This window comes from Aspergillus stella-maris (assembly GCF_047715825.1).
Source record: "Aspergillus stella-maris strain CBS 113639 unplaced genomic scaffold BDV14scaffold_5, whole genome shotgun sequence".
Classification (NCBI taxonomy): domain Eukaryota; kingdom Fungi; phylum Ascomycota; class Eurotiomycetes; order Eurotiales; family Aspergillaceae; genus Aspergillus; species Aspergillus stella-maris.
In genome coordinates this window covers 625,473-645,249 of record NW_027396799.1, presented here as the reverse complement: position 1 = coordinate 645,249, position 19,777 = coordinate 625,473, and the positions used below count along the sequence as shown (strand labels likewise).

The window sequence follows — 19,777 nt, the reverse complement described above, 5'->3', positions numbered from 1 at the left end:
AATTTGACGAGGGTCTTTAGCACTCTTTCAATCTCCAAGTGCTGATTGACCTATCGTAAGCGGGGGGAAAGGGGGCAGTGCAGGTTTATGCATCCAGCGACCCGTACGGGTGGCTTGAGTTGATCGTCACGAGCCCAACGCCACCTATTGCAGGGGTTTATCGCTTTGGCGCGTTGCAACCCTGCTTATCTCCCTCTCATATTAGGATAAGGAGGCTCTGCTGAGCGAAGATGGGGAAATGCTGCCGTCGGACTGTGATATATCAGGACATCTTAGGCGGCAAACAGCAAGGAACCAAGCGGACAACTTCAACTTCGTCCCAGCACATATCTGGCTTTCAATATGAGTGTCGATCTGAGAAATAAGATTCCGCAGTCAGTGAAGGAGATCTGGGAGGAGACTATCGTTCGGTTTGAGCAGCAAACGGGACAACGGCTCGATGGGTTCGTTCGAAGTGTTGATGATCTCAGAAAGTCAATCAATACACTTTATGATGTCCATGCAGACGACGCCGATGTCGCCAGAGCAAAGGAGGTCGGCCTTCAGGTCATCAATTGCATCCAGCTCCTTGGGGGGATTGCTGCGCAGGGCGCACAGATAGTGAGAGAGTCCTCGTTCAATTCTTAGTAACCGTGACTTATCAACCATGAGCAGGCATTCGGTCCGGCGGGAATCTGCTTCAACGCTTTATTTTCTCTTCTTGATGTTCCAAAGAAGGTTCATGAATTCCATGCCGAGGTCACTGCGATCTTTGCTGAGGTAGGACCGGCTCTCAACCGGTTTCGCATTTACCAGCGTGCCGAAGAAACCACAGAGATTGATGAGGCGCTAAGGGATTGCATTCATCAAGTTATGACCAGTTTTGTAGATTTGTGCGCTTTCTGTATCAACATTCATCGCGAGAGTCGTTGGAAAAGCTTCAAGCGCAACACCAAGCGGGTGCTCCTGGACGACAAGTCTGTCAAGGACCAGCTAGACAAGTTCAAGCAACTAACGCAAAATCAGTCAGACATTCAGGCGACTCTGACTTTGGAAGCCGCCCTGGAGACCCGTCAGTACACGGTGTTGACTATGTCCATCGCAAAACAGATCAACGCCACCGCGACCGAGACGAGGGCCGGTGTGTCTGAGTTGGTTGATGGGGAACGTAAACGTGTCACAGACGGCATTCGAAAAGACAATATAAGCAAGATCAAAAGCAAGCTCACCCAGAAAGACGAACAGATCAAATCGAATGTTGACGCTCTGCACACCATGTGGCAAGGCTCCGTCAAGGACAGCTGTCAATGGTTGAGAGAGGTGGAAGCATACAACCAGTGGATGGATAGAACGAGTACAGCGGATTCACTCTTGGTAATTACCGGTCCTTCTGGGTCAGGCAAATCGTTCCTTCTTTCCGCAATTGCTCGAGAGATCAATCTCCTTCCAGGCCCGAAGCGTGTACTTACAGGGTACCATTCTTTCTCCGTTGGTGCAAAAGACAACACGGACAAAAGACGGCCAGAGACAGCCATCAAATCAATTTGCGTTCAAATGGCGGAGAAGGACGAGGCATATGCAAAGTCAGTGGCTGCTGTGGTATCGGATAATGCGAAATACGACAAGTTCTTCAGAGACGCGGATTGCAAGGAACTCTGGAAAGAACTAGCTATTGGAAGGCCAGCAAAGAATGCAACGCACTACCTTCTTCTGGACTCGGTCAATATGCTTGGAGATAAAGAGTTCAAGCGTCTGATGCAGGCCGTCGAGGAAGTTGCTCCTGCCAGCCCTGAGCAAGGAAAGAGCAATGGTGTCCGCGTCCTGTTCTGTATAGACTCCACCAGCCCCCATGGACCCGAGCTGGAGCTCAGATGCACATCTGCAAGGTTCCTAGACATCACGCAGCACAATTCAGTGGACCTTGCTACGTTCGTAGCGGGAGAGTTAGAAAATTTGTTTCCCGGTCAAGATGAGAACTCGCAGCGACACAAGATGGAATCTCAAACGCGCATCCTGCAGCGATCGACGGACAATTTTTCAAAAGTCCAACAAGATTTGAAAAAGATCAAAGAGGCGGTTGACTCGAGCGGTACAGAGGAGGATCTGAATCAGCTGCTGCAAGAATCCAACCCAGACACGATGACACGGTTGCAGAACGATATCAGAGCGTTGGAAACCAAGCTTAAGCCTAGGGAGGTCGAAGAAATCAATGAGTTGTTGATGTGGGTTGTCGCGGGCTTCGATTGGTTTGATCTTCAGGAGCTCACCTCTGCCTTGTTTGTGCGATTGAAAGCTGTGTCACTTCAGCCTTTGGCGCAAAAGGTCACCGAAAAGTACTCAAAAATATTTGCCTTGAGTCCTAGTGGTGACTCTCTGTATCTCCAGGAGGGTGTGAAGGACTGTGTGGTCACTAAACGCGTTGACGCCAGACAGCCTGAAGATACGCCAAAGATCAACCTCACCATCAGCATCACGAATGCCGATACTTACTCTGTTCGACGGTTTTTCTGGGACTTGAGCCATCACCACTCTATTAATGGATTTGATTTCAGCTCAGAATCTGTTCTTGGTCCTTCCCAGACGAAAAAAATTCACATCAACAGAGTCGATGCACATTTCGTGATTATCCAACGGGCATTTGAGCTCCTGACCCAGTCCCCCGTCGACGAAAGAGCAAAAGGTATGGGGGATTATTTCATGGCATGGATGCCCGAACATCTGCAGGAGCTTCACCAGGCCCAAGGTAACGATAAGCTTTTACCGTCTGACAAACAGTATATCGCATCGCATATTTGGGACATTTTTAGCGACGGTGATTTTATTGAAAGGAACTGGGAGTTCCGTCACAGGGTGCAGTGGTACAAGGAGGAGAAGGAGATGGACATCTTCTGGACCTGGCTTGATGACCCAGAGGCCACCTCCCATTTGACGCCGAAAGATAAGAAATGGCTGGCCAGACATTCCAAAGGGGAGAATCGTAACCAGAAACTTCTTGCTGAGATAATGACTGTGGTCGCGCATAATTGGCTACAGGAAACCATATGGGAGCCTCTGGAAGCTTTTGAGTGGATTACCGGATTTCTAAATCCGGTACCTTCAGCTCCCATCCTAGCGGGTCCTGATGTTGTGCAGGGAGAAAGAGAAGTGTTCATCGAAGAAAGAGCCAATGATGACGCCGAACCTGGAAATCTGGAGAATGAAAACGAAGGTGACGAGGGTAATGAAGACGGCGATCGTGATAAAAGTGAGGGTGACCACAGTGAGAATGGCAAGGGTGACGAGGGTGACGAGGGCAGCGAAGACAGCGAGGGTGACGAGGACAGCGAAGACAGCGAGGGCCACGAGGGAGACGGGGTAGATGAGGACAACTATACTATCGAAATGGTTCTCGCGGCCGAGGAATGGTGCGAGTACGTGTTAACCCCGCCTCAGATGGACCTTGTTGTCAAACACGAACGTCTATATCAGACATATATGGGTATCAATGAGCAGGGGGCTGCGTTCAGGGAGTGTGAGAAGGTATGTCCCGGCGTATCATGTGCCTACCTGGACCATCTAATGAGCTGATAGGCTGTGTCTCTTTTGGAAGGCCAGGATCCCGTCAACCAAAAGAGGCTACGAGAGTTCCTTCATTACATGGGCAACTTGTCGTCCAGTCCGGATACCGCGCTGAATTACTTTGAGAAGGCCCATCAGAGCGCTGAACTCGACGTGGATACACTATACGCACTTCTCATACGCTACATACAAACAGGAAAAGAGGAAAAGGCCGATTTTATTATCCAAAAGGCTATGGCCGAAAGGGATCCTGACACCGGGCAACTCCTACTAATCCCGATATTGAATTTGGTTATTGGAAATCAGGCCGGCACGGGCATGATATCTGTGTTCGACAAAATTTCCATTTCCATCCTAGCATCTCCAGAGCAGTGGAGTGTGCTTCGGAATGAATGGGAAGCGGCCATTAAGAATTCTCAAGGAGAAGATCTCCTCTTCTTGCACTTATACTTTGCAATCACCATTAACTTCGTTCAGCAGAGCCATAGTGAGGAGTTGGACAATGGTGCAGCTCATCTGAATGAATGTCTCACGATTATTCAGAAAGATATTCAGAATCAAGGTAGATATGAGGTTGCCCAAAACCGGGCCCTCACCTACCTTGCCCGATATTGGTTCAACAAAGCGATCCAGGCAAGCAACATTAGCCTCGAGCAATGTGAAACCAACTTCCAGAAGCTATACGAGACTAATAGGTCCAACCGCGACATTGCTTACATGCTCGGGTCGTTTTACACATTTTCTGATCATAAAAACAAGGCACGAGATTGCTTTCGTGGTACTATGGAAAACGCATTCAACATTTTATTCGACGATGATATCGGCAATGATACGGAGGGGTTTTATGACATCTTTCGTGTCCTCAATTCAACAGGGGATTATGAAAATGCTCGCAGGGCCGTCCGTTTAGCCCCGTATTGGCGGTTTGACGAGGAACTTCTCACGTCACTTTTCGCAGACGAAGGCCCCTCCTTCAACCCAGTCACTTCTCACCTGTCCGAGTTCTATCACGAAAAATTCCAATCAGGGAACTTAACGCATGCCCAATTGTCTGAGCTTCTGGAAGAAGCGAAGAGAGTGTTAACGACAATTGACCCCAGTGCAAACAACGAAGAGATGGCCGCATGGAGCAAAGCCTGCACAATTCTCAGCAGGTATATCTGGATCGACGAAGGAAATACCGAAAGTCTCTTCTGCGACGCTTGTAATCGGGGCCTTAGAAATGACATGGGTTTCCATATTTGCAAGTACTGCTACGGCGTGGACCTCTGTGATGACTGCTACCATGATCTGAAATCGGGCGATAGCGGTAGAACGTTTGTTTGCAGAAGTTATCATGATTGGTGGTACTTGGAACCTTGGACAACTGAGCATTATGTTCGCGCTTGGAACAGACTCATTCCCAAAGTGGATGAGGATGGGAACGAGGTGCTTCTTACACTTTCTCAATGGCTTGGGGGTGTCTGCGAGGAGTGGGGATTGCCTAAGTCTAACTGGAACTTTGAATAGCGGCCTTGTTGTTACTGACACATAGTTTATTCCTCGGCTCTTTGTTACTAAACAACACTGAATATACTAATCCTTGAATTGTCGAGTCGGATCATGACGTACGTAATACTCTCATGAAGCATGGCATCGCAAAAATATTAGTCTCGCGAAGCCCACCACCATTCATTTACTTTCAGGTCTTTATGCCAGCTACTACTTGCAGGCTTCCTGGAGAACTTATCTACTTGCCTTCTTACATTGTAGTGCCAATTTAAAACTCCCGCCTCACCAAAGCCGAGGACATAGACCGTAGCCCTAACTCGCACATAATTTGAGCTCTCGCGTTCATTCTTACCTCCCCCGCCTCTTTTCTCACGCCCCTCTTCGGAATCTACGAAGAGTTTTACCGTTATTGAAAAGAGTCAATTTCTTTCCCAGCCGTCAGCTATCGGCTCTCCTCTTATGGGTCTGGGTTTGCCGCAGCTGGGAGGTTCTTGATTCCCTTGTGTAAAATGCTTGACTGTGGTCTTTCTTTTCAATGACTCTAGTATATTTTTACCAAGATGGTTCTTGGACCTGCTCAGGAACTGCCAGCTTTTCCCCTTTCTATCAGCTCATACTTCCATTTATCCAGAAGCCAGACTGGCTTCCAGTTCCACGTCTAGGTGAACGTTCCTCTAGATCCTCTGTGACAGTGATTTAACCCGGGCAGCAAAAGCAAATATCTTTTGGAGTACAATAACGACATGTTGGAGTAACAAGACTGCATTATTTACTATGGCGTATGTGGCCGATGATGGTGTGATTCTTTTCCTCATCCTCGACATCTAAGCTTCCCCTCACCTCATAGCCAGTGATACGCTTCATGCTTATTGATAACGACATACCTCTCATTGCTATAAGATGGTATATAAAGCCCACCCAAACCAGAACCTCAGCAACCCAGTATCCCAAACAAACTCCTTCCAAAATGTCCACAACCCCAACCTCCGTCCGCGAAGGCGGGCCCAACCTGAAAGGGCCCCTCGACTACCCCTCCAGCCCCCTCCGGCACTCCACCCGCCAACCCCTGATGCTCGGCGTCTTCCTCGACATGCAAGACCGTCACATATCCAATCACCCAACAAGCAACACCTGGACATTCCCTACAATCTCAACATCGTACAGCGCGCCGAATCCGCCTCCTTCGACATCGCGTTCAGCCGCATGCAGTGGCTCCCCAAGGGCGGGTATGACGGCGAAGCATCGCTCGATGCATTCGTTGCGCTTGGTGCAATGGCGGCAGCTACAAAGAGTATCCTACTAATCTCAACGATCCACATTCTTTATGGGCCTTTGCATCCGCTGCACATAGCTAAGTTTGGCGCGACACTGGATCATATTTCGAACGGGCGGTGGGGGATAAATGTTGTTACGGGCCATCGGGAAATCGAGCATCAGATGTTTGGGTGGAATCGGATTGAGCATGATCATCGCTATGAGATGGCGGGGGAATTATTGGATGTGGTTAATTCCCTGTGGGGGGAGACGGAGAATATAAGCTACGAGGGGAGGGTCTCGCCGTGGAAATTGGAGAATGCGTGGGTTACGCCGAAGCCCGTTTTCGGTCGACCGGTTCTGGTGAATGCGACGGGGTCGCCGGCTGGTATTGATTTTGCGGTCAGGTACTCGGATTTGGTGTTTATTACGTCGCCTGGTGGTGCGGATATCACTAGTGCGCTTGAGTCACTCCCCGAGCATGTTAAAGGAATTAAGGAGAAGGCGAAAGCTTTGGGACGGGAAATCAAGGTTCTTATTAACCCTGTTGTTGTTTCGAAGGATACGTCCGAGGAAACGTGGGCTTATTTGCAGAATATTGTGGATGGGATGGACGAGGGGTCTGGCCATATGAAGGTCGTTAAGAGTTATGATAGTGATGCGCATGCTTGGAGGGGGCACAAGACTCCGGGGAAGCAGGGTTATAAGCTTGGAGGGAACATTGAGGTTATTGGGACCCCCAAGGAGGTCGTTGAGCAGTTGGTTGCGCTGCATGGGGTTGGGATTGATGGTGTTATGTTGGGGTTTTATGACTGGAGGGCTGATTTTGATCACTTTTTGGAGAAGGTTTTGCCACTGCTCAAGGAGGCTGAGTTGCGAGTTGACTAGATATGGAGTGTATTTGCAATCAAAGCGTAGCTATTTATTAAAAGAGACTGATTGTTGTTTAGAGGCAGCCTCTTTTCTTCTCCAGATACATTTCCTTGTGACTTCTGCGCCATATCCCATTTAACACATGGACCATTTACTGGCCGCAGACGGTGCATAGTACATGTAGAAACCATTGATAGTGTGGATTGGTCAGTGCTGAGGTCTGAACACCATTTCCAGATCTATGATTCGAAGCCGGGTGCCCCGAGGACCAGCGAACATGAGACGGCTGTAGGTATAAAAAGCGCAACTAAAGCCCTGCCCATCGTGTCTTTCTGACAACCTACTTCTATAAATGGCAGGAACGCGTGGTATCCGGATTCTGGGAGGAAGGCGCGATGGACACCCGTGCTAGTTGCACCTTCCTTAAGACTTCAGGTACGGAATAGGAAGGAGCGACCTACACGCATAAAACAGGAAGGAGCGTGGGCCATAATCACACCTGCCTCGACGAAAGATTTCATTTCTACTACATTGTTTCCCTTAAAGTATGATATCGGTCTCACCTTGAGGGATGCTGCATAGCTGACTAACTGGTGCATAACTGCTGACAGCGTATAAATCTTGACATGAATAAGTCACAGAACCGACAACCGAGGACCTGCAGGACGTCTCCTCCTATCCACCAATGAGAGTTGCTACAGGATATTAGCTTACCAGGCTTTGAATTTCTAAGCTTCCTCGGTGACGTTCCAGACGGTGATTATGCTTTTAACAAGGTCGTTGTCCGGGTCAAGCTGTCATCCCCGCGGACCACTCTTCAAAATCCGCTAAGTCCGCGGCTGGATGGACCCTATTTAACCTGCACAAAACCTACCATACCATACCATCACATCACTCTGCGCCTCAGCAACAACCAGAAACTCTCACTTCATCATCATGTCTCTCCCCACCCGCCAATTCGGCAACTATGGGCCCCAGGTCACTCGTCTCGGCTTCGGTGCCATGGGCCTGAGTACCTTCTATGGCCCTGCCAAACCAGACCCAGAGCGCTTTGCTGTGCTCGACAAAGCATATGAGATTGGGGAGACATTTTGGGATACGGGTAGGCACTTTTTCTCCTGAGCTACAAGAATAAAAACTAATTTGACAGCCCTCCTCTACGGCGACAGCGAAGAACTCATCGGCAAGTGGTTCGCCGCGAACCCCGGTAAACGCGAAAACATCTTCCTCGCCTCAAAGTTCTTCTTCCGCTTGGTCAACGGCGAGCGCGTCACAGATACAACATACGAGAATGCCAAGCGGTGCTGCGATGAGAGTCTTCGACGGCTCGGTGTCGACTCGATTGATCTCTACTACGCGCACAGATTGAACCCTGAAACTCCCATTGAAGAGACCATGAAGGGCCTCGCTGAGCTTCAGGATGAGGGGAAAATCAAATATATTGGTCTGAGCGAGTGCAGTGCTGAATCACTCCGTCGCGCGTGTAAAGTGCGCCATGTTGCGGCCGTGCAGGTCGAGTACTCGCCTTTTTCGCTAGAGATCGAGTCTGAGCAGATTAATATACTGAATACCGCGCGGGAGTTGGGGGTCGCAGTCGTTGCGTACTCTCCGCTCAGCCGCGGTATCCTGACCGGTCAAGTCCGCAGCCGTGATGACTTTGGGGCAGATGACATCCGGAGCATCCTTCCGCGGTACAGCGCCGAGAACTTCGGGAAGAACCTCGAGGCCGTTGATAAATTGACCGAGCTGGCGAAGGAGAAGGGGTGCTCTGTTACGCAGTTGACGCTGGCTTGGCTTTTGGCGCAGGGCGATGACATTTTCCCGATTCCGGGGACGACGAGGATTCCTGCGCTGGTTGAGAATGTAGAGTCTGTTAAGGTCGATCTTACCGCCGAGGAGGAAAAGAAGTTCAGAGCTATTGTGAAGGAGGCTGATGTTGCTGGGCAACGGTATCCTGACTCGTTTGCTTCGACATTGTATGTTGATACTGTGCTGCCGAAGTAATCGGACTGTAGTCAGTTATTACAATAGTCTTTTGAATGGACTCACCCAAAGCTGGTAGCTACCTCATATCACAGCTAGTGCATCGGTTCTTTCGAAAGGCCGTAAACATTGCCGTATCTTAGAGCTTCAATCAGAGAAGAATAACGCTGTATAATACAATCTCATAACAATCATCCCTTCCATATCAAATCACATAACCGTATACCCATTAAACCCTTTCACCCACCCAGGACCAAAAAAAAACTTCCACTAAAAAGGTTACTTCCCCTTCCTATCATCTGACGCGGCAGCAGCAGCCTTCTTCTCCCTCCACCCCTCCGCAATCTCCTCCCACTGCCTAACCTCATTCTCCCTCAAATCCCCCGGAAAGAACGTCCCCAGCAAGCTCTTCCCCAACTTCTCATACCTCCTCTCCAACTCCATCAACGTCCCCATAACCTTAACCTCACCCACAACCTCCACAAAGTCCACGGGCACGCCATAGGCAGCCGGCGTGCGTTTCCACCCCGCCACAAAAACATTCTGCAGCATGCCGATCCCACCAACGGCGATGAGGTACCAAGTCCCGCGATCAATTGCGTTTGCGGTAATAAGGAGCGCAACCCATGCTATTCCCAACACGATCGTCATGAGTTGTGCGCCGAGTGTTATGGTCGGTTTATCGATCATTGAAAACCCCGTCGCGAGGTCTTCGAGGTCCAGCCCGTGGCCGCCGGATATAACAGCAATAGCATGTTGCGCGCCATTTCCCCTTGTCAGGACGAAATTCTTCTTACTCCGCGTGTCGAGATCGCGACATGCCCATTTTTCGACTTTCCATTGGTTCATCCCGCCCGTTATATAGCAGAGTGCCGTCGCGGCACCCGTAATCATAATCACGCCCCAGTCGCCATCTAATCCAGCCGGGATAGCCGCGATGCCTAATTGCACGATCGTCACGAGTAGTCCAGACCAATAGAGCAAATCCTTCCCCGGTACACCGTGCCTCTTCGTCGTAGACGGCTTATAAACACTCACCACAAGACCAGCCTGATTCGGTCTCGGCACACTTATACCGGAGTCGGGGTACTGCTCTGCCTCGCGCGCCTTATCGAATTTCCAGCGCGCGTCGAGGAGTTCATTCGTTTTGATTTTCACGGCGGGGTCCATCCAGTATTCGTAGTCGCGCATGATTCGGCCGAGGATCCAGCTGTTGTTTCCGCGCACGTACCCGTTCTTGCCGTTTATGAGGGAACAGCCTGTGTCGGCGTCTGGCATTAGGCGGTATTCGCCTAGGGCGGAGCAGACGGCTGAGGTTGCGTAGGAGACCCATCCTGTCGCGATCCGTTAACAATTCACTCTCTACCAAGGTATGTAGTAGGGGATAAGGTTGTGGGATGAAATATGGTAAAGTGAAGCGCACCAAATGAAAACGCTACAGGCGTAAGTAGTCCACCTGCTAATTGCGCCAGGGCACGGTTGACAAGGTCCCCGCCTATGAGCAGAAGGATGGTGAAAGCATAGTTTGAGGGGGAGGACCACTCGTCGCGGAAACTGGTTGCTGTTGCGCCAGGGTTGAAGGCGCGTGGTGTATGTTCATGGAGGGGCTGGGCGTGTACTTGTGGTTGTGGTTGGAATTGTGGATGGGGTTGGGTGTCAAAGATGGGTGACAGCGTGGGGGCCATGTTGGCGGCGGGGTTGAGCTTGTGCTCCGAGCGGTCTGGGGCTATCGATGAGAAGTAGGATACTGGGCGGAGGGCAGTCAGAAGAGAAAGAAGAAAGATGAGTCAAGTTCGCGTGACGAAGCGACGGCGCAGGAATAAATATTAAACAAAGCGGCACGCAACTGCAGGTGAGAAACGAGGCTGGCTGGCTGCAGGAACGTCGTTGGCGGGTATCCTGTTAGATTTGGTTTTCAGCTGAAGGGTTAGCCTTTTTAGTAGTGGTTTAGCACGAGGACTAGTACAGATTGCGTTGGGTGCGCGGGAGGAGGAGCCGTTGGAAGTCGATGGTGAGGATTAGGGCTGAGCTGGGTGGCCCCGGTTATATATCTTGGGGTTGGGGGGAGCTCAAGCAGACAGGTAAGTCGACAGCTTTGTGCATAATGGGTGGGGAGCTTCATTCTTCGAAGATTGAGAATTCAAAAGCGATTGGATACGAATGAGCTTTTGATGAGAGGCGTTCGTGTTGTGCAACCACCGACTTCTTGCTGGTCCAGTAAAGCGCATTTCTTCAGGGCCGAGCGCAGTCTTTGCGCGCAGTCTTTGAAGGATGCGCGGAGAAAAATGGCGCAGATTTATAAAGCACTATTTGGAAGCATTCCTCACCAATGGGCGCCCGGCTAGCTCAATCGGTAGAGCGTGAGACTCTTAATCTCAAGGCTGCGGGTTCGAGCCCCGCGTTGGGCTCATTCTTTTTGCTTTTTTATTTTTTCTCATGTGGTCTGTGCGGCATGGAAGTATTCGGCTGATGGAAGAGAAAGTGTTGATTTTTTTCATTCTTTGCTTTTCATGTTCTTGTCATTTCAGGCATAAACTTTATATGTTGTTCGCAACACCTTTGCCCCGTCACAACAATCGCCCTACCATGAGGTACCTCGGTAGGTACCTAGAGCGCCCTGCCTACCTAATAGCAGGTAACCTAGGTGTATCCCTCTATATCTCTCTCCTCAAAGCATATACCTAAAAGTAACCGCCTTATCCCCTAAATCCCGCCCCTCCTCCCTACTATACGCCCGATCAGCAACCTTCTTCTCCCTTGTCGCATTGACAGCCCGACAAATCCCATAATAAGTCACACTAGACAACAACCCCAGCGCCGCAAACGCGAGGACAAGCGAGTGACCAAGCCGATACCTAGGCGAATCCTCAGACCGATAAAAGTTTGACGCCGCTGCACCACCCATAGTCCCGAATCCTATTTGCATCGCTATGCCCACGGCGCGTTTTGCGTTGGGGGCGTAGTTGTTTGAGGAGAGGGCTAGGAGGCCCGGGATTGCTATGGCAAAAGTATCGGGTTAGTAAATTGCTTGGTAGTAGGAGCACAGGTGGTGGGCGTGACGTACCGGGATACATCCCGCAAGCAGCGATGAAACAGCCCGCATATATCAATCCCGGCATAAATTTCGCCGGGGCAACGGCAATGATGAATCCTACGAAGACAGCAGCGTAGCAGCCCAACGCGAAGAAACTGCGTTGGCCAGTCTTATCGGAGAGATATCCAACACCGACGCAGGTTATTGTTGCTGCGGCGTAGACGGGGATTGTGAGGAGTTGGGCTATGGCGGAGGAGTAGCCGAGGCCTTTTATTATTGTTGGGAGGAAGAGGGAGAGGGCGTAGACTGCGCAGGCCTGGGGTATTTGTTGTTAGTGAGTAAGTCTAGGGTTTCTCGGTACAGGGGGGTTGGCTTACCATTCCCCAGTAGCTTATGCAGTGAAAGTAGGTCTGTTGATAACATGTGAGCGAGGATATTGATAGCTTCTTGAGAAGATGCGTACCTGCCAGTCGAGTACTGCTGCTTTGACGTGTTCCCACTTGAATGAGTGTTTTCCCAGCTGCGGATCAGTCGAATCCTCCGCCTGGCCACGAGAAGAATTCAAGCTGCGCAGCAAGACACCCTTCTCATGCTCTGAGAGGAAGGTTGCACTCGCAGGCTCATCCCAGACAAGCCAAAAGGAAGCAATTGCAACAATGACAGTGAGAATACCCTCTAGAATGAAACTGGTACCTGTCAGTAATATTCGGACGAGACCGAACATTATCGTCTCTTACATCCAGCGCCAACCCTCCAGATTCCCGACCCCGTCCATCATACTAATAAGGTATGCCAACAAGCCGGAAAAGGCACCTGCCATAGACGCGGATGCGAAGATCAATGCAAGCCTAAACTGAGCATTTGATCGTGGATACCTACTTTCGTTAGCGGTTGTCCAGGCAAAGGAGTGATGGAATTACCAGAGGGAGACATAGAATGCTAGACCGGGAACTGAATAGACGTTAGCTGAGAAGGTAAGAAGTTTGTAGTGAAGGCTCACAGAGTCCCGCTTCCGTCACACCTGCAGCACAATGTCAGCGCTAGCTCTGTAGTACTTTGATTGTAGTACTTACCAAGAAAGAATCGAGCCGCAAGGAGACCAGAGTAATTTTGCACGATACCCGTCAGGGTCATCACGATTCCTGAATACATTAGTCATGCAACTAAGGCCAAAGACATAAATGATCGATGTACCCCAAGCAACCACAATAGAAGGCAACCAAACACTCGGCTTTATCCTCACGAGCAGGATATTACACACCGGTTCGAAGAACGAGTACGGGAAAAAGAAGACTGTCAGACACCTGCACCATGTAGCCTCTTTAGTACCTGACGATATCGGTTATTCCTCGAAGTGAAAGTGCTCACCAATTATACTGCTGCCCGACCAACTCAAGGTCCTCCGACAGACCCTGGATATTCGCATTACCAATGCTGCCTCGATCTAAAAAGCTGAGAAGGTATAAAACAGCCAGGATGGGGAGAACGCGAATATCGACCTTTCGTAGGATTTTGTTGTATTCTGCTGGTGAGACGCTGGGCCCAGAGTCGGTTCCCTCCTTGATGGCTCCGACGGGGACTTTTTTCTGTTGACCTGTGGCCTCAATGTGATTGAAGCCATTATTGCTGTTATTCTTTTTGAGATCTGACTCCATACTTGCTGATGTGGTGACACCGTGACAGCGACTGGATGAGCAGGGGTCTCACAATCGTAAAGGTTGAAAAAACGCAGGAATGAAGCGGCGGACTCGGTGAGAACGGAAAAACTCCGCGTCTGTGTGACGAGCTGCGTCCAATGTTAATCCTTCCTGCTACCATTCCGGTAGTGAGCGACTCCTTGCATGGCAGGGTTGAGGAAGGGGAAAGATCTACCTCGGTGATCGGCCTTTCCCCCGCTGAAGATAGCCGGATTGTACCCGGCGAGGGATCTGGTTACCCCGGATTTCCAAAAAGTTATTACGATGATCATGATCTTGACACACGTTGGAGATCGGTGAGTAAATATGTCAAGTCGTTCTAAACGGATTGCGCGCCAAGATTGAACAACACGATCCGCTGCTGATTCAGGTATGGCCATTCATCTCTTATATGCCATCTGCATCTATGCAGCTGGTTCGTTCGTTCCGTCAACAAAGAAATGATAAAACCGGTGTTGAGGATTGACAGCCCTGCATAATAAAGTACCGCACATGACGTGCAGTGAGGGTGGATACCGGGGATGCTATACAGAAGGCGCGATCAAGACACGCACCTTCCTCTCATATTACCATGCAAGCTTCGTGAATAAGGAAGGAACGACCGAGCGCTCCTTCCTTTTCAAAGTATGATTGGTAAGCATTGGAGACAAGTGAGGAAGGAGCGATCATGTAGGTCTAGATTCAAGGGGAAGGTACGAAGTTTTCAGGATATAGAATCAGAAAAGCGATGCATGTCGTTGTCTAGCGTTTTGGCCTTGCGAGATATTTGGTGCCTTAGGTAAGAAGATACCCATAACATTGGCGGCTATCGTTGGTTGTACCTACTGCAATAGTATAGTAGAGGACAATAAGCAGTCGACGAGGTTCCCTGTATACGACTGGTTTGACAGCACATAATGACTCATAGACACGGGCATTGTCCAACCGGGCAGGCTGCACGGGGCCGTACTGCATCGTAAATATTGTAACTATCATTAAGTAAATGAGAGTGAGGTCTTGGGGGGAGAGAACTCCATGATATAGAAGGTAGTCAAGAACTTAGCTCTTCAAACTCACGGATATTTAGCGGTCTCGGAACAAAGGACTACAAACTCACAGAGAAGCAAAGGTAAAGCGCATGTATTCAAGGAATGGATGTCAATCCCCCCGGTATATAGCCCTCCTTGAGAGACGCGCTTACGCTTGGATAGCACCAGCTCAAAATTTGCTTTTTTGCTAGCCTTGGGCACAAGCCAACTGATATGGCACCATACATCCGATGGCCGTCCCAAGAACCCAGTCATGCAATGCCAGCAGATTCTTGGCTAAGCCCTTCAGCTTCGCGCCAGGACCTTTAGATCCACTGATTCGCCGAAACCAACTCTTTGATGTACGTTGTATGGGTCCTACCCAGCACTAAAGCAGCCAACACGAAACAAGGCTATTTTTAACCCTGTTTTATCTAGGCGCTTATTGCCAGGCGCCAACAACGTAGGGTGTCTCTGCGGGGAGCTTGTAGGGTTACCGGTGCTATAACCTTTGCGCAGATCGGGATTATTGGCTGTAATCTGCGCTCATCGAGCCCTTTTCTTCCAGGATGCACGTCCCGTTTGAGTCGGTGGTGGGCGGGTATCTTGGCATAAGCCTTTATATCTGGAGTGTCGTCGGTCGGCGCCCGACGGGCGTGAGGCTCTGATCTACTTTTTGATTATGTCTGCCTGGTTGTCCTGATGATTTCTATCAAGCTTGCGTCTCTCGGATTCCTGGCTCTAGCTGCAGCGCGGGATTGCCGACCGGATGATGCTTCTTATGATATTCACAGCCAAGACCAGCTTGATGAGCTTTCGAATGATTGTACGACCATAAATGGCGGTATACGCATTCTCAACAACTATACTGGGTCGTTTGTCCTAAATAATGTGGTCAATATAACTTCCCTCCGCGCCGAAGACCCAACTGACGACAATGACAACCCCAATTCTGAGCTTACATCAATCGAACTGCCCGATCTACAATATGTGAACCGTTTGCTTGACATTCAAACACGACCAGTTACCCGGCTATCCCTTCCACGATTACGATCTGTCAACGAGTCGTTACATGTTGCGATACGCGATGAAGGCGAAGTCCGTCTCCCTGCATTGAGCGAAGCGGGGGATATCACTGTCGAGGGAAACATAACCAGGTTAGCATACACCACCCCAGTCCCGTTGCTACCTGTCATGATAAACCGAACTAACTTGCATTGTATAACATCATAGAGTCCACCTCGACACCCTCGAAACCGCCGCAAACCTCCGCTTTACTAGCCCCTTCACCACCGGCCTCGATTCAATGACCGTGGAGTTGCCGCCGCTCTCCGTATCCCTCCCTGCGCTTAACCAGGTCTCATCTTTGATTGTCGAGGGGAATATAACTGAGTTTGTCTCTCCTTCACCACAAGAACCTTCAAACTCTAGCTGATATCCTATCTTATCGTTTAGAATCAACGCCCCAGAACTCACAACCATAACCGGCCCACAAAATACCACGCAATCAGATTCCCTCGGACTCTATTCCAGCGAACTTTCACCCGCATCCGCATCGGCTGGATCTGGAGCTCCAATATCCTTCCCCAGATTATCTCATATAGAAGGGAACGTCCGAATAGGCGGAAATATCGAGTCCATGTCGTTTCCAGAACTCCAAGAAGTCACCAGGGACCTCACGGTGGAAATTACTTCTGCAAATCAACTTACTTTAGACTTCCCAATTCGAAGTGCTAGGATTATTGTTTTTAGTGGACCTTTCGAGAGGTATGTTCTTTCCTACTATACCTACTCTCCTCTCCTCTAGCGCGCCTTGCCGGAGACTAATGACGTGGATTCTTTATAGTATCCAATTCCCCAACTTGGAAAACTACAACGACCTCGGTATATGGTCAACTGTGGGTTCGTTTGACTGCGACGAGTTCGAAGAACGGCTGGATTCGAGCAACGTTGAGAGCGGGGAGTTACAGTGTAAAGCTAGTCTGGGTGTCTCTTTGCAAGGGAGGGGTGTTGGGACTGGGGTTACACTTGGGATAACTTTGGGGGTTATTGGGATTATGGAAGGGTTATCCTAACGTAACTTGAGAGAGTTTTTGATACATAGTCTATCTACCGAGTAAAAACATTACAAAAGCCAACGCCATTGCAATGTTATGCTAGGTCGTGGGAGGTGAGCATAAATCTACAAGGATAATATTCTATTCGCTTCGGCCTTGAGGCCTATATGGGCTATAGCAGCCTGGCAATGCAGCGGAGGTGATGAGACTGAACGCGTCAGGTTGATTATATATATATGCGACGATTAATACCCTGCTTCTCTTATGCTACCTAATTCGCTTGACATTTATGCCTATTTGCCTGCTACGCTGAGCTTTTTGAAGCACCCAATTATGGAGTACCTTCTAATCCCTCCTGGGGAAGAATTTAGGTATAATGACTGCGCACTGTACGGAGAAATGCAAGTAATATATCGACGCAAATACGAAAAAGAATTTCCAACGCCAACATGTGAAATAGGTAGGTTGTCAAGGGCTGTTTAATGCCTTGATTCGTTCGATGTCGATGTGAATTCGTGTATCATAACCTTCTATTCTACCCCTTCGGATACGCCTCTGGTTCAGGGGAGACTTTCAAAATGGGAGTACAGTATGCTTGTCCCGATAGACCGGCGAGATTAGTATGCAAAGTGCGTTCTTTGCAGACATGCTTTGTGTTCCTGATGCATCACGTAAAAGCAAAGTCGTCTTCAAGAGTGCAGGCGACCTTGTCCATGTCTCCATCGGGGGATAATCATTTGCAGTACGATGGCTATGCCTATAGTCCCGCTTGTGAAGCAAACAAGACAGACCCAGTATTTCCACCAGGCATTCTCACCGCTGACTTGGTTCATGCCAAAGACGCCCTATCGGACTACAGTTAGGGAGAAGAAAAATGATGATGAGAATGATACCGCTTACCGTTGTTAGGGTCACTGGAAGATATATCTGATTCAAAATTAGAGCCGCTTGACATATGACTGCAGAAAACTAACCATACTGATATAAGTCAACAGCCGGATATTGTCCCCCTGGCGGGTGGCTGTGATGCTCTCAGACAGTGATGAAGCATTTACCAGCTGGAAACATGTTGTTAGAGAAGCATCCCGGAGGAACGAGACTAGATTATTCTCCAGCATACCACGTCTGACAACTTCTCTAGAGCCTCAATTCGCTGTTCCAGGATCATACGAGCGGCGGCGAGTGTAGCGGCTGACTGGCGCACCTGGTCGAAATGGTCTCGAAATCGGTTGTACAGGAGGCCCTCGGATTCAAGGTCAAAGTAAACACCATTGTTTGCGTCGAAGGAGATCAGGGTTGCGATAACTCGTGAGAGTAGATTGCGGAGGCGACGTAGCGTGTTAAGCAACCAGGTGTATTCTTTCGTCTTCGTCAAGGAGGGGTCGTCCTCAAGAAATAGGTCGTCCTATATAATGAGTTAGTAGGTGAAACGACACTGTGAAGTATATCTATACGTGTTTATCAAGATCACCAGATATAATCTCCACCAAAGTCGTCCACTCCATCGTGATTTGACCTAGGCGAATGACTAGATTTGACAGAAAATAGAACCGCGGATCCCAGATAGGGAAACGAGTCCTGCGCAAACCTGCTGATGGCCCGTCCTCTTCATCCCGAAGGTACTCGGCGACTGGGTTGTTGGCTCGGAAATATACATCTTCGCAAAAATAGGCGGTCCAGAAAAAATCATCGACTCCGTAAACTATGAGAGACAGTTGCACCTCATATATGGCGTCCTGACCGGAGAGACTAAACAGGCGGTGCTTCCGCAGTCCCCGACAATCTTTGATTCGGTCATCGTCTTGTCGGAGGATGTAATGAGGGAGATGGAACTCCAGGGTAAATCCGCGATTCTAATATTGTAAGCTATTGATGCTAGGCCTTACTTAAGAGAAAGGATACCTGAGACAACCCCATGTACGAGTCAAACGCCACGTATCGCGAGAGAAACGATCGCACCTGTGGAAGATGCCTATAGCTGACGTTGGAGATCAAAGCAAGGCAGGTCATAGGTGTTAAATCGACAAAATAGCTTGTCCGTTAGCTCCAATACAATGACGAAGAGATACACCTACATAGTTTGGCGTTCTGCACGGCCTGTTCTCTGTGAAACGTTAGTGGAGGGTTCATATCTCAGATAGGAAGAAATGTACACCCTGATTCAAATGTGCATAGAGCATCTTTGCATCCATACCGAAAACACGAGCGTGCAACCCTTCAGGAGGCCGTCGAATGTATTCTTCTGAATCCCACTGGCGAGCGGGCACGAACGCCGTGTCATCTGAAATCCCCATGAGCTGTACACAAGGATCGCATCGATCATCTACGATGGCAACCAATCGTCCATTTTCTGCTGGAACTCGGCACTTTATAATGTCGGGAAGCGTATGCCGTGCCCCAGTCTGCTCCAGGAAACGCCTCAGCAGCTCATGGCGACGAGGCGGGGTGAGACTCGGGGTAAAGATACGAAAGAACTCGTCAATGACTGATTCGCCAGCCGGAACGCGTAGACGATCATCTTGGCTGCGGTACAAGGTTATTTGGCGCACAGAAAACTCTTTGTGCCAATGAAGGAAGTGTAGAGACGGGCGACGAGAGCCGATCAGCACGTCCATGTATGGAAGGATGAAATCTAGGCCCCGGAGTGAATAAAGAAGAAACCTGCGATGGCTGGCGAAAGCTGGCGACTTTAAATCCCAGCTAGCGCGTCGCTCAGCCTATGATAACATCGCGCAGCAAAGACCTGCAGGCCATACGCGCTTCATGCAGAAAGTTGGCCGTTTGGCCCGTCTGGCCGTTTGGCTGTAGGAGCGCGATCCCGAAGGTCTCCGCAGGGGTCGGTTA

At 49.6% G+C, this 19,777-nt stretch overlaps 7 protein-coding genes and 1 non-coding gene across 8 annotated transcripts; 5 read left to right on the top strand and 3 right to left on the bottom strand.

Moving 5' to 3' along the window:
• Window positions 1-342: 342 nt before the first annotated feature.
• BDV14DRAFT_196251 (uncharacterized protein) lies at window positions 343-5,046 on the top strand (the record flags this gene model as incomplete). The annotated part of the gene is made up of 3 exons (XM_073772400.1): window positions 343-600; window positions 655-3,498; window positions 3,550-5,046. The coding sequence occupies 3 exons, from the start codon at window positions 343-345 to the stop codon at window positions 5,044-5,046; spliced, it is 4,599 nt and encodes a 1,532-aa protein (XP_073632402.1).
• Window positions 5,047-5,995: 949 nt separating this feature from the next.
• BDV14DRAFT_210515 (luciferase-like domain-containing protein) lies at window positions 5,996-7,170 on the top strand (the record flags this gene model as incomplete). The annotated part of the gene is made up of 2 exons (XM_073775910.1): window positions 5,996-6,186; window positions 6,228-7,170. The coding sequence occupies 2 exons, from the start codon at window positions 5,996-5,998 to the stop codon at window positions 7,168-7,170; spliced, it is 1,134 nt and encodes a 377-aa protein (XP_073632401.1).
• Window positions 7,171-7,873: 703 nt separating this feature from the next.
• Window positions 7,874-9,288, top strand: BDV14DRAFT_210513 (NADP-dependent oxidoreductase domain-containing protein). The gene is made up of 2 exons (XM_073775909.1): window positions 7,874-8,257; window positions 8,306-9,288. Exons 1-2 carry the CDS (start codon window positions 8,092-8,094, stop codon window positions 9,157-9,159), a joined length of 1,020 nt encoding a protein of 339 aa, XP_073632400.1. The 5' UTR covers window positions 7,874-8,091; the 3' UTR covers window positions 9,160-9,288.
• On the bottom strand, window positions 9,084-11,229 carry BDV14DRAFT_165943 (uncharacterized protein). Its single transcript, XM_073767399.1, has 2 exons — window positions 10,562-11,229; window positions 9,084-10,472 (listed from the first exon to the last, which is right to left on the bottom strand). The coding sequence occupies exons 1-2, from the start codon at window positions 10,821-10,823 to the stop codon at window positions 9,418-9,420; spliced, it is 1,317 nt and encodes a 438-aa protein (XP_073632399.1). The 5' UTR covers window positions 10,824-11,229; the 3' UTR covers window positions 9,084-9,417.
• A 244-nt stretch (window positions 11,230-11,473) lies between these two features.
• BDV14DRAFT_t25 lies at window positions 11,474-11,546 on the top strand. The gene has a single exon. It is a non-coding gene; the product is annotated as a tRNA-Lys (tRNA).
• A 221-nt stretch (window positions 11,547-11,767) lies between these two features.
• Window positions 11,768-14,235, bottom strand: BDV14DRAFT_104734 (major facilitator superfamily domain-containing protein). Its single transcript, XM_073765560.1, has 10 exons — window positions 13,541-14,235; window positions 13,367-13,476; window positions 13,246-13,314; window positions 13,173-13,193; window positions 13,093-13,123; window positions 12,910-13,047; window positions 12,636-12,858; window positions 12,550-12,582; window positions 12,203-12,488; window positions 11,768-12,135 (listed from the first exon to the last, which is right to left on the bottom strand). Exons 1-10 carry the CDS (start codon window positions 13,825-13,827, stop codon window positions 11,807-11,809), a joined length of 1,527 nt encoding a protein of 508 aa, XP_073632398.1. The 5' UTR covers window positions 13,828-14,235; the 3' UTR covers window positions 11,768-11,806.
• A 1,122-nt stretch (window positions 14,236-15,357) lies between these two features.
• Window positions 15,358-17,272, top strand: BDV14DRAFT_165935 (uncharacterized protein). Its single transcript, XM_073767398.1, has 4 exons — window positions 15,358-16,033; window positions 16,110-16,268; window positions 16,332-16,643; window positions 16,723-17,272. The coding sequence occupies exons 1-4, from the start codon at window positions 15,579-15,581 to the stop codon at window positions 16,949-16,951; spliced, it is 1,155 nt and encodes a 384-aa protein (XP_073632397.1). The 5' UTR covers window positions 15,358-15,578; the 3' UTR covers window positions 16,952-17,272.
• A 146-nt stretch (window positions 17,273-17,418) lies between these two features.
• On the bottom strand, window positions 17,419-19,570 carry BDV14DRAFT_165932 (uncharacterized protein). The gene is made up of 8 exons (XM_073767397.1): window positions 19,087-19,570; window positions 19,009-19,037; window positions 18,836-18,965; window positions 18,388-18,786; window positions 18,054-18,338; window positions 17,908-17,991; window positions 17,834-17,860; window positions 17,419-17,778 (listed from the first exon to the last, which is right to left on the bottom strand). Exons 1-8 carry the CDS (start codon window positions 19,546-19,548, stop codon window positions 17,623-17,625), a joined length of 1,572 nt encoding a protein of 523 aa, XP_073632396.1. The 5' UTR covers window positions 19,549-19,570; the 3' UTR covers window positions 17,419-17,622.
• Between the last annotated feature and the right edge of the window lie 207 nt (window positions 19,571-19,777).